This window comes from Vulpes lagopus, chromosome 11, assembly GCF_018345385.1.
Source record: "Vulpes lagopus strain Blue_001 chromosome 11, ASM1834538v1, whole genome shotgun sequence".
In the NCBI taxonomy this organism is placed as follows: Eukaryota; Metazoa; Chordata; class Mammalia; order Carnivora; family Canidae; genus Vulpes; species Vulpes lagopus.
This window is the reverse complement of record NC_054834.1, coordinates 16954418-16967183: the sequence shown is the minus strand read 5'-3', so window position 1 is coordinate 16967183 and position 12766 is coordinate 16954418. Positions and strand designations below refer to the sequence as shown.

General features: G+C 45.1%; 1 protein-coding gene across 1 annotated transcript in view; it reads right to left on the bottom strand.

Moving 5' to 3' along the window:
• The window catches only part of FBXL13 (F-box and leucine rich repeat protein 13), a 207556-nt gene extending 195312 nt beyond the window's left edge, over nt 1-12244 (bottom strand). The window contains exon 1 of the mRNA XM_041723506.1: nt 11885-12244. Within this exon, the coding sequence (XP_041579440.1) occupies nt 11885-11959 (75 nt within the window). The 5' untranslated portion in view covers nt 11960-12244. The remainder of the gene's footprint in view (nt 1-11884) is intronic.
• Between the last annotated feature and the right edge of the window lie 522 nt (nt 12245-12766).

Genomic DNA, 12766 nt, shown 5'->3' with positions numbered 1-12766 from the left:
AGTTTCCCATTGGGCAAGATAAAATAGGTTGAGGCTTTCTAGATTAATGTGTGAACAGTACATCGCTATGTGCCAATAAGAAAACATAATTAGTGAATCAATAGCTTTGTTGTCTCCCTGATGGAAAGAAAAATTATAAAACCAGAAGCTTGGTCTTTATAAGCAGAGGCAAAATATGCAAACATTCCCACAAGATGAATCTGACTCTCAAAAAACATCAATTAGGGCTTTATTACTATTAGGTTTCTTGGTTAAAAACTTACACAATCAGGGACAAAAAAGACCATCACTTAATAATTGAGATTGGCTCCCTCAAGCTAATAATTCACAAAATAATTTTGCAATCCTCCACTTTATTTTGGCTCTGCTGTCTAACTCAGACCCCAATATTTCTCAAATATTCTGAAAGATGTCTGACGACAAACATGGGTTTATCTAAGACAATAGTCCCTTGTTACTTTTTTTTTTTAATATTTTATTTATTTATTTTGGGGTGAGAAGGGAAGAGCGAGAGGGAGAGAGAGTCTTAAGCAGACTTTGCACTGAGCATGGAGCCCAACGTGGGGCTTGATCTCACGACCCTGGGATCACCACCTGAGCTGAAACCAGGAGCTAGATGCTCAACTGAATGCATAACCCAGGTGCCCCCAAGACAATTGTTTTTACTCCTTTCTACAACTACCCATCTTTAAAGGAGCAAGTGGGTGGATCCACTGGGTTTATATCCTGGATTTGCAATCTTCTAGTGTGGAACAAGTTACTTCCCTTTTCCTTACCTATCCACGCAATAATAAAGGTACATATATCATAGGAATGAAATGAACTAATGTATGTAAAGTATTTTGAGTAGCATAAGTACTCAATAGATAATAATGATAACAAGCCATCATTATTTTTCACTATTCTATTGCTAATTATCACCTCCATTGGAGGAAAAGACTTGAACAAAGAGAAAAGAAATTCAAAACTATTCCCTTGTACCACTCAAAGCCAGTGTGATGACACAGAGATTGACTTTGAACCAAGCCTAATGAAAGAGATAAGGACAAATGCATCTGGGGGGCAATGATTAGGAGAGAGAATTTGATAGAATAATTTAAATATAAATAGTAAGATAGTAACTGTCTATGAGAACTATGGTTAGATATAAAATACTTAAGAGAGCAAGTCTTTTTTTTTTTCTTTTAAGATTTTATTTCTAAGTAATTTCTATACCCAACACAGGGCTTGAATTCATGACCCCAAGATCAAGAGTCACATGCTCCACTGAATGAGCCAGCCAGGCACCCTAAGAACAAGTCTTATTTGGCTTTTCAGATATGCAATAAATATAGTAAAATATATTAAGGGCCTATGTAGCAACGCAAAAATTAATTGCCCTATGAGTGCAGAGAAAAAGTGATTACAAAAGGCTTGCGAGGTCCTCAGCAGTGAGAGAAACTTCCAGGTGCCAAGAAATGGGCAAGAGGTTTACAGATAGGGTCTTTCTCTAGGTAATTCACAGAGTGAGTAGGTTTTTAAAGTATAAACTCAGGGCTCTTCCCTTGCCCATAGCATACAGTCAGGCAAAATTGTCTGCATGTGTATATTCCCCCAGAATTTGAGAGGTTTTTTTTTTCACATTATCTATCTGAAAATACATATTTTTTAAGATTTTATTTATTTATTCATGAAAGACACAGAGAAAGAGAGACAGAGACAGAGACACAGGTAGACGGAGAAGCAGGCTCCATGCAGGGAGCTCGATGTGGGGCCCCAGGATCACGCCCTGAGACAAAGGCAGACACTCAACTACTGAGCCACCCAGGCGTCCCTGGAAATATTTTATTATATGCAAACCCAGAAACACATTCTTCTTTTAAGTAAGTGGTAGAGTAATTAACATATACTTGTTTGACTTCTTTCTTAGATGAGATTGCTTTTAAAATGCAATGTTAAGTACCTGCCTTCAGCCCAGGGCGTGATCCTGGAGTCCCAGGATTGAGTCCCACATCGGGCTCCCCACAGGGAGCCTGCTTCTCCCTCTGTCTCTCCCTCTCTCTCTGTCTCTCTCAAGAATAGATAAGTAAAATTAAAAAAAAAAAAGAAAAAAGAATCACACAGTTACAGAAACCTCTTTCCTTACACACAGGTTTAAGTTTCTATTCAAAGTCCTTCTACCCCCACTTCCCACCTCCACACCGCCCAAACAAGCGCCAAGTGACATCTCACAAATGCTTGCCATCCCCATCTATGGTAGAAATGGAGTTGGCATGCTATTGTGTCATTTGAGGGGACCTCTTGATTTTTTTCTATAGTAAATTAAAAATTTTTAAACAAAAAGATTTCTGTGTCTTCTTGACATTTAAATGGAAGGTGCCGAATTTTTATTTGCGAAACCCTATCACTGAAAGGATACTGATTACTATTGAAAAGGGTCAGCTGACTTCAGCCATTCACAGGGGAACCCCAGGCAGAGGAAGATGCGCTCAAAACCAGAGCCTGAGGGAGTTTAAGGCAGACTGGACACAGAAGGAGACGCAGTGGCCCTGAGTTGACAGCAAGACCGTAGCTGCTGATGCCTGCTGGGTGCCTGGCTGATGTGGAGACGGCCACCTCCAATCCCTGGGCAGGTGAATTGTTAGTGGAGCAAGAACAATCGTATACTTGTTGGTTACTTATGTGCTCCCCAAATTTGCCTCTGGAACTGCATCTGCAAACAGGCTGGCTGGGCTAAGGGAACTCGGCAAACCTAAGCACCCTCGGGAAAACCCAGAACCTTCTAGCCCCAAGGTCCCATAAAATGAGTCAGTCTATCCATTTCCTTTTCTCCAACAAGGGCTGGCTGTCTCTTGCCCCTATATTCCCATAACTCCAGATTCTTGCATCAATGGCAAATATTTGCAGCTGTTAGTCCCTCAAAGAAAATACCCAGGGGCAGTCTGCATAATATAGAAATAAATGCAATATTTTAAAAATGAAAGTTGGAAACAATCACAAAAGAGACATAAAAACTGCAAAAAGATCATAAAATAAAAAATTGTTATATATTTCTAAAAATAGAAAACTTTACTTAAAAATCATGATTTGTTATTTAAATACGCCCTCTGCTGGGAATATCTAGTCTTGCAAACTAAATGTTAAACCGAAATCCGAGCTAACATTTAAAGAGCACTTTTCTGCTCTCAGAGACAATCACTATATATAGATGTTTAATAATTTCGTAGATACTGTACCCCATAGTACCTCACCCATCTCTGATCCCCAAGGGGTAAGCCTTGTCTGTAGACAGTATGCTCACTACTGACTAGCAGAAAATTGAGAGAAACCGGTTTTTAAATATTATTGACAATGTGTGAAATTCTACCAAATTCTACCAAAAGGGCTTCCTTGTGTATTGCTCCTATCTTAATATCTTTTAAAATACAAATGTCTCTTGCAAGGAATCTATCCAAGGAAGGAGATTTCAACAGTGGTGGGATGAGCATTTCAGAGTTCTCAGAACTGTCTCAGTGAGTGAAGAATCAGAAGACAATGCTCAGTTTTCTCACAGTTCTATCTAGGTGAGGCTCCGCGTCCCCATGCAGACATTTTTTTAAAAACTTTGAATTTCTAAAATATGTTTCCTGAATTTAAAATAGTACATAAGGAGTAAATCTTTTATTGCCCAGATTTCCAAGTATTTGATCAATGACTTCATTTATTTTAAACCTAAAATCAAAGTTTAAAAAATGCTTGCTGCCAAGGTCTAAAAAACAGACAAAAACTAGCCATTCTATATCTTGATGTTTATATCTCTAGTACAAACAATACATGCAGATTGCGTGGAAGGCATATTATACGCTAGTGTTCCCTGAGGGAAGTAGACCAGCTTGCTGCAACATGAGGATATGAACCATGAAGAAAGAGATTATTTCCTAATCACTATTAATCACAGTGATTTCAAATCATTTTTTTTTTGAAAACAGAAAAAAAAATCTTAAAAAAAAAAAAAAAAGCTCATGGGAATCCGAAAATATATCCACATAAAAGCAGAGCTATTCTTTGGGATGTTGCACGATGGGTGTCAAGGGAAGCAGCAGACCTCTCTTCCTTCCAAAGCCCTTTCTCCAGCCACAGAGCAAGCCTCATGGGAGTCATTAGCACCCTGGGCTTCTGCTCATACAAAACAAAAAAGAAAACCTTTGGAAATCTACCTGTATGCAACCAGGCACACACAGACCAACCTGGAAACTGAGCCAGAGTGAGAGGGTTTGATGAAGGTGCTAGGTGGGATAGAGAGTGGCCCACCTAGGAAGTGGGGTGTCCAGGAGAGCTCGGTTAGTGGCCAGAGGCAACAGAGCTCTCATCTCAGGGAGACCAGACAAGGCCTGCGACAAGGCCTGCGACAGGCCAGCCAGCTGGATCTGGGACAAGAAAGAAGAGCTTCCCAATAAGAAGTACTTGTACACTCCCTGTGCTTTATTACTTTTTATTTTGTAAGATTTTATTTATTTATTCATGATAGAGAGAGAGAGGCAGAGACACAGGCAGAGGGAGAAGCAGGCTCCACGCAGGGAGCCCAACATGGGACTTGATCCCAAGTCTCCAGGATCACACCCCGGGCTGAAGGCGGCGCTAAACCACTGGACCACCCTCTTTATTACTTTCTAGTTTATTTGGTAACAGTATGGGAAAGTAAAAGAGGGAGCATTTTTTCCCACATTGAGGCCAGCATTTCAGTATTTTCTTTTAATATAGGAAAACTTCTTTTTCTGATTATAAAAACAGTATATGGTCTATGCAATTTGGAAAATTCAGAGGAAATAGAAGAAAATAAAAATCAACCACCATCCTGCCAACCTGAAATAACCTCTAATAAAAACTTTAATTTCAGTCTTTCCTCAATGCATATACTTTTAAGTTTTAAAATTATAATTATGGGATCCCTGGGTGGCGCAGCGGTTTGGCGCCTGCCTTTGGCCCAGGGCGCGATCCTGGAGACCCGGGATCGAATCCCACATCGGGCTCCCGGTGCATGGAGCCTGCTTCTCCCTCTGCCTGTGTCTCTGCCTCTCTCTCTCTCTCTCTCTCTCTGTGACTATCATAAATAAAATAAAAATAAAATAAATTATAATTATAAATTACAATTAGGATTATGTATTGTTATTGTATATCTTTTTTTTGGTATAGCCTTTTTTTTTCCCTTGGCTAATCATGTTGTGAATATTTTTCCATTTCTGCCCAAAATTCTTTGAAACATCATGCACTGGGGGCCCTGGGGGGCTTAGTCAGTTAAGCATCTGCCCTTGGCTCAGGTCAGGATCTCAGGGTCCTGGGATCCAACCTGGAGTCAGGCTCCCTGCTCAGGGGGAAGTCTACTTCTCCCTCTCCCTCTGCCCCTTCCCGCACCCCCACTTGTGTTCTGTCTCTAATAAATAAAATCTTTTTTAAAAACTCATGCATTGAGGTTGGTTGATAATCTACTGCAAAAATAATAGTACTATAAATGTTTAATCATTTCTAAATGGTTGGCCATTTAGTTTCTAACTTTTTCTCCTTATTAAAAATTATAGGGCAGCCTGGGTGGATCAGCGGCTTAGTGCTGCCTTAAGCCCAGGGCGTGATCCTGGATACCCAGGATCGAGTTCCCCGTCAGGCTCCCTGCATGGAGCCTGCTTCTCCCTCTGCCTGTGTCTCTGCCTCTGTGTGTGTGTGTGTGTGTGTGTGTGTGTGTGTGTGTCTCATGAATAAATAAAATCTTTCAAAAAAATGTTTTAAATTTTAAAAGTTAAAAAAAATTATATGATGTAATATTTATTTTTACTACTAATGATGACATGTATGTATCTTCATCTGACCATTTTCTTAGGATAGATTGCAAGAATATAGAATCAGAAGGTGTGTTTTGAAGTTCTTCATATGTTATCTCAAAATTGCTTTTTAAAAAGGCATTATGAATTTATACTCATTAACAACCAATGTGAGTGTCCATTTTACCTTGCTGACACCAAGAATTATAAAATTATAATTTTTGTTGATTTGATGGATGGAAAACAGTAATTCATTTCATCTACATTTTGTTTTGTCAGTAGGCCTAAATAAGTTTTCTTACATCTCCTAGCTGTTATGGACTAATTACGTTGCTTCAAAATTCATGTATTCAATGTGATGATATTTGGTGATGGGGCTTTTGGAATATAGTTAGGATTAGATGAGGTTGTGAGACTAGGGTCCTCATGATGGAATTAGCACTGTTATAAAAAGAGTCACCAGATGGCTTGCTTTCTGTCTCTGCCATGTGAGGACACAGTGAGAAGGCAGCCCTCTGCAAGCCAGGATGGGTGCCATCACCAGAACCCAACCATGCTAGCACCGACCTCAGACTTTCAGCCTCTAGAACTGTGAGACAACAAATTTCTGTGATTTAAGCCACCTACTAGAATGGTATTGTGTCATGGTAGCCCAAGCTGGCTAAGACACTAGCCATCTATGATTTTGCATACACTTTATTTGTCCTTTAGTGGGATAGGCTTCATTTAGATAGGATAAGGGAGGTAGATAAAACTGTACCCAAAGAGAGACAACCCTAGAGAATGAGAAATTCAGAAAGACAGAAGCAAGGCCACTTGTTGAATCTCCATTCATATCCCTGGAAGCCTCCCCTAGAGTCCTTCTCACCTATGGGTTTTTTGTTTTGTTTTATGTTTTGTGTGAGATGGAGAGAGAGAGAGACAAAGAGAGTTCCCACGGGGTGGGTGGGAGGAGGGGCATGGGGAGAAGAAGAAAGAGAATCTTAAGCAGGCTCCACACCCAGCTAGGAGCACCCTGCCCCCCCCCACCCTGAGATCATGACCTGAGCTAAAATCAAGAGTCGGATGTGTAACCAACTGAGCTACCCAGGTGCCCCTCAGCTATGGGCTTAAAGGGTCTTGTGTTGTTGTTGTTGTTGTTGTTGTTGTTTTTAATTTAAATTCAATTAATTCACATAGTGTATTATTAGTTTCAGAGGTAGAGTTCAGTGATTCATCAATTGTATAGAACACACAGTGCTCGTCACATCACAAGAAGGGCTTTGTGGTTTGAAACAACAAACCACATCAACAGTCTATTCGGGCTGCTGTAACAGAACATTGTCGATTGGGTGGCTTATAAACAACAGAAATTTATTTCTAGAAGCTGGGAAGTTCACGATCAAAGTACAGGAAGATTCTGTGCCTGGTGAGAGCTGCTTCCTGGTTCACAGATGGCTGTCTTTTCACAGGGTCCTCACATGATAGATGGGAGAGGGATGTCTCTCAGGCCTCCATTATAAGGGTACTAATGCCATTCATGAAGGCTCCACCTCATGACTTAATCAATCACCTCCCAAAGGCCCATCTCCAGATACCATCACATGGGAGATTAGGCTTCGAGATATGAATCTGGGGAGACATAACATTCAGTTGATAGAATGCTCTTATTACTTTTTACATTTTCACAATAAAATCTATTTTTTAGATTCAAAAATAGGCACCAGATTCCTTTGGTGCATGTGAGAAGAGCTGTTCCATGTGTGACCCCGCTGATCGCTGGGACGGAGGTAACCAAGACGACTGGCCGTCAGACAGTCTCTCCACCCTCACTGTGACACTCAGGCTTTTTCTGAAGTTCCAGAAGCTCGGTGTCCTTGAAAAGAACAACCTTGGGCAGCCCCGGTGGCTCAGCGGTTTAGCGCCACTGCCACCTTCAGCCCGGGGTGGGATCCTGGAGGCCTGGGATTGAGTCCCATGTTGGGCTCCCTGCGTGGAGCCTGCTTCTCCCTCTGCCTGTGTCTCTGCCTCTCTATGTCTCTCATGCATGAATAAATAAAATTTCTTTTTTAAGAAAAGAAAAGAACAACCTTCTTGGAGACAGTGATCATTTCTGGGTCAAGGGTAATTTTCCTTGGCTTATTAAATACATTAATATGTTCTAGACCTGCACTGTCCAATATAGGAGCTACTAATTACACGTGGCTATTGAGCACTTCAGACATGGCTAGTCCAAATTGAGATGGGCTGTAAGTGTAAAATACATGCCCAGTTTTGAAAGCTTAATGTGATTTTATATTGAGTCCCTGTTGAAATGACTATATTCTGGACAGACTGGTTTTATAAAACATATTATTAAAATCAACGTCACCTATTTATTTTTGCTTCTTTAATGTTTCACAGGACACCCAAATAGATAAATGCACAGAGAATGCAGGAGAAAAATCTGGGCTAGAGACAACCTCAGATTCACAGCTGCAAGTGGCCAAAGCCTTTGGGGCATTTTCTACTAGCACACGGTAGATGCCCAGCAAATATTTACTGATGGAGTGGTCCAATGCACCCTCCTCCTTAGCTTACCACTCCTGCCGCCCCCAAGAAAGAAAGGCTGGCGGGAGTCAAGACCCTAATTTGTTGTTCAAAAAAATAGAAGTTACCTGACGAACTTGAATCGAACATACAATCCAATGGTCTTTAAGACGGGTGTACGAACCCCTAGGAGCCCACAAAACCATTTTTCCTTGTGGACACAGGATAAACACCAATGGCTCCCAGGGCTACATGCTTCTCTTGGAACATCCAGGGATGGTATATCTCTGCCCCAGCATTCCAAGCAGCAACCTGATGTAAATTGGCTTACATCCCATCTTGCCTTGTCTCATGATTACCACCACCCACCATGGTCACCAACACTGTGGTCCGAGAAACTGAATGCACTGGTTGTTTAAACCAATAAGGTTTACACCATCTTTAAAGCGGATCTTTAAGCCCTGTTTATCCACTCCAGGTGGTACCACATGAAGCAGACATAAGCTCTCCCCAAAAAACCTTTCAGAATTCACATTTCTAAACAAACAAAATGATTCTTGTTGTTTTAAGCCACTAAGTTTTCCAGTTGTATGACATAGCAATGGGTAACTGATACAGCGAGCAAACAGAAAATGACTGACCAGCCAATCACACCTGTCATTCCAGACAGCCCCTAACTACGTACGGTATGAGAAAACACAGCCAGCCATTACTATCCTTTAACTTTTTATTATGGAAAACTTCAAACATACAGAAAGTAAAGGAGTATAATGAACCCCTATGTGCACATACCCAGTTTCAACAATTATCCCATTCTGGGAGTCTTCAAAGCTGTTCATGTTAACAATGATTTTAAAAGGACAACATATTAAAGAAAACAGGAAATGATAGACAAAATAGCTGAAAACATGCAAAATTTTAATCAGAATGTGTAAAATAGAATCGGCTGATATTCTAAAACTGAAAAATATACTGTTTGAAATTAAGAATTCATTTGATATACTTATTAACAGTATCCTGGACACAGCATGAAACAGAATCAACAAATTTGAAGACAATCATGAAAAATATCCAAACTTGAGCACAAAGAGAAAAATAAGGAAAAAACAGAGCAGGGTGGTGGGAAAAAACTAACATAATTATGATTGCAGTCCCAGAAGGAGAAAGGAAAATTGGGTAGAAGCATTATTTGAAAATGATCAAAAATTTTCTAAAACTGATGGAAAATATCAATCAGTAGAATCAGTAACCCAATAAGTCAAGCAGGGTTCTGTTTTGTGGTTTGTTTGTTTTCTTTAAATCAGCCTCTATGCAGGGGTTTGCAGGATAGGTGGGCGAAATTCAGAAGAGGTTAAATATGCAGGGAAGCCCTGATTTAAAAAAAAAAAAAAAATGTATGTATTCCAAAGCTTGCCGAAGATGGGTTTTAGAGGATTGCTAGTCCTGTCGAATCGGGTCAGATGAGTAGCTGTGTAGGGATATGAGGCTCAACGGGTTCATCCTGATTGTCCTTTAGGGGAAGTGGGTAACCAGGCTAAGGAGGGAGCGGGGGTCCCAGAAGCCTGCTCTCTTGCCCTGCTGGTAACGTGGTCAGAAGTGATCGAAGGGCTCATGAGAATATTGCCTTCAGTGAAGGGCACTTCTGAGGGCTCCCCTTCTCTGGGAGCAAAGCAATGTGGTAGGACGGTGGGCTAGGGTGCTCTTACCCAAAGGAGGAACCAGGGATATCTCTACCAGCTTATGGGAAGTGGAGAGCAAGGTGAGGAAAGGCTATCACTTCTCTGATGCTCCTGACCCTCAGCTCGAGCCCACTTTCTGCTATGTATCCCACAGCCAACCGAGACAGGGTCATCGCAGCTATTCGGAGTGATCTAAATCTTAAACCCAAATATTCCACTTTCGGACCCCTACCCTCCTATTTTTCCAGCTCCTGCACTCAGTTACTGCCACTAACCCTCTTTACTCCTTAGGAACCTCCACTTTCTACCCATGTATCATATCCTGTCCCATTCTCACCTCCTACCCAGTCCCTTGGCCCATCACTCAGGTACCCTAAAAAGCTTAGCTCCTTCCCTGCCACCCCTCCACACTATACGTCTGGCAAACACCTCTCCTGGATGAAGTCAATCTTATTTCTGTAACTCCATCGGGTTTACTGACTGCTACTTAAGAGAAACCAGGGCAGCCCTGATGGCCCAGTGGTTTAGTGCCACCTTCAGCCTGAGGTATGATCCTGGAGACCTCGGATCGAGTCCCACGTCAGGCTCCCTGCATGGAGCCTGCTTCTCCCTCTGCCTGTGTCTCTGCCTCTGTGTGTGTGTGTCTGTCATGAATAAATAAATAAAATCTTTAAAAAAAAAAAAAAGAAGAAGAAAAGAAAGAAAAACTACACCCTGGGGAAGATGAGTGCCATGCTCTCTACATATTTTGAAATATAATCGTGTAGAAGTAAAACATGAATGAGACTCATCAGAAAAAAAGGAAAACAATACACAAGTATACACAGCAAAAAAAAAAAAAAATAGGGTTCTCTCCTAAAAGCATCCCCACAAACATTTGCTATTAATAGTTTTGCATATGTTCTATGCATGCATTATTATTGTCTTAAACGTAGCTACACACACACATAGGAAATCACAGTAGCTACATTGTAGGAGGCACTTCTGGGGCAACTTGCATTTTTCTTCTTCTTTTAAACTATGTCTTGGAGAGCTTTTCTTCTCAAAAGGTATACACATACTTTATATACTATCTCATTCCCTTGTTTATTATATAGAAGTTATTTACTATTTTCACCATAATGAATATCCTCGTACAGCTTTCTGGATACACGTGAATGCCTATCTCTCCAGTGGATCCCTAGAAGTGAAATGTTTGGTCAAAGGCTATATGTAGTCAACATTTAATAAATTTAAATTAACCATTCAAAAAGGCTGCACCGAACTGCCCTCCAAGTGCACAGCAGAGTCACTTTTGCAAGCTGGGCTCTCAGGGCTGCCGGGCTCTCCTCGTCTCTTTCCCTAGACTTCTCTCCCCCTCAGTCTCCACACACGTGTCTCTGCTCAAGACCCCTTCTGCAGCCTCCAAACCCGCGCAAACACGCACGCCTTGGCATATGTCTCCCCAAATATTTGTCGAGAACATGGAAGTCACCGGGCCTTGCCTTCCTAATCCCCAAACCTACAGAACCCGCCGGGCCTCTCCAGTCCTTCCTGCTGTAACGACGCGGGGAGGGGCCCCTGGTCAGGCAGGGGCGGGGTGTGGGGTCCGGGCCTGCCGCCTGGAGCCCCCGAGCCCCCGCTCCGCCTCTCCCGGGGCCCGCCGCTGCCCGCTCGCTCTCCCGGCCACTCGCGCATCCTCCTGCGGCCCCGGGCCTCGGGCCCAGACCTTAAGTGCGGGGCTCGCGGTTCCTGTCCCGGGCCCCGAGCCCCCTCCCGCGGGCGTGTGCCTCGCCCCGTGCTCTGGCCTCCGAGCCGGTCCGCCCCGGGCGCCGCGCCGCCCGCCCTCTCTCCCCCCGGCTCCCGGCCGGGCCCAACCCCGCCCCTCCTCCGGGACGTCTTCGGGCTCCGCTGCTCTAACGCCGCCGCCGCCGCGGGCTGCAGTACCTCGCACACCTGAGGAATGTAATTCTCCTTGAAGTAGCTCCTCAGCCGGGAGTCGGCGGTGCGCAGCGAGGCCATGACCGCGGCCCCCCGGACTCCGCGCCCCGAGCCCGCTAGCGCGTCCCGGCGTTGCCCCGGCAACCGCGGGGCGGGGAGGGCGCGGCCCCGGAGCCCCCCGCCCCCGCCGCCAGGAGCCGCCGGGAGCCGAGGGGAGCCGCCGGGCGGGGAGGCGGGCCCGAGCCCGGGCGGGAGCGAGAGGAAGCCCGCCTCCGGACGGGGACCGCGTCCCCCAGTGAGTCCCCTCGGGGCGCGTGGTCCCTGCGCCGCCTCGCGGAGCTCCGCCCCCTCGCTCCGCCCCTCGCTCCGCCCCTCGCTCCGCCCACGCTCCGCCCTCCGCTCCGCCCCTCGTTCTGCCCTCGCTCAGCCCCCTGCCTCCGCCCCTCGCTCCGCCCCTCGCTCTGCCCCCGCTCAGCTCCCCCGCTCCGCCCCTCGCTCCGCCCCTCGCTCCGCCCCCCGTTCCGCCCCCGCTCAGCCCCCTCGCTCCGCCTCTCGCTCCGCCCCTCGCTCCGCCCCCGCTCAGCCCCCTCGCTCAGCCCCTCGCTCAGCCCCCTCGCTCAGTCCCCGCTCCGCCCCCGCTCGGTCAGCCCCTCGCTCAGCCCCCGCTCCGCCCCTCGCTCCGCCCTCGCTCCCCGCTCCGCCCCTCGCTCAGTCCCCGCTCAGCCCCTCGCTCAGCCCCCGCTCCGCCCCTCGCTCCGCCCCCTGCTCAGCCCCCGCTCCGCCCCTCGCTCAGCCCCTCGCTCCGCCCCCTCTCGCCTCGTCAGCCCCTCGCTCAGCCCCCTCGCTCAGCCCCTCGCTCCGCCCTCGCTCAGCCCCTCGCTCAGCCCC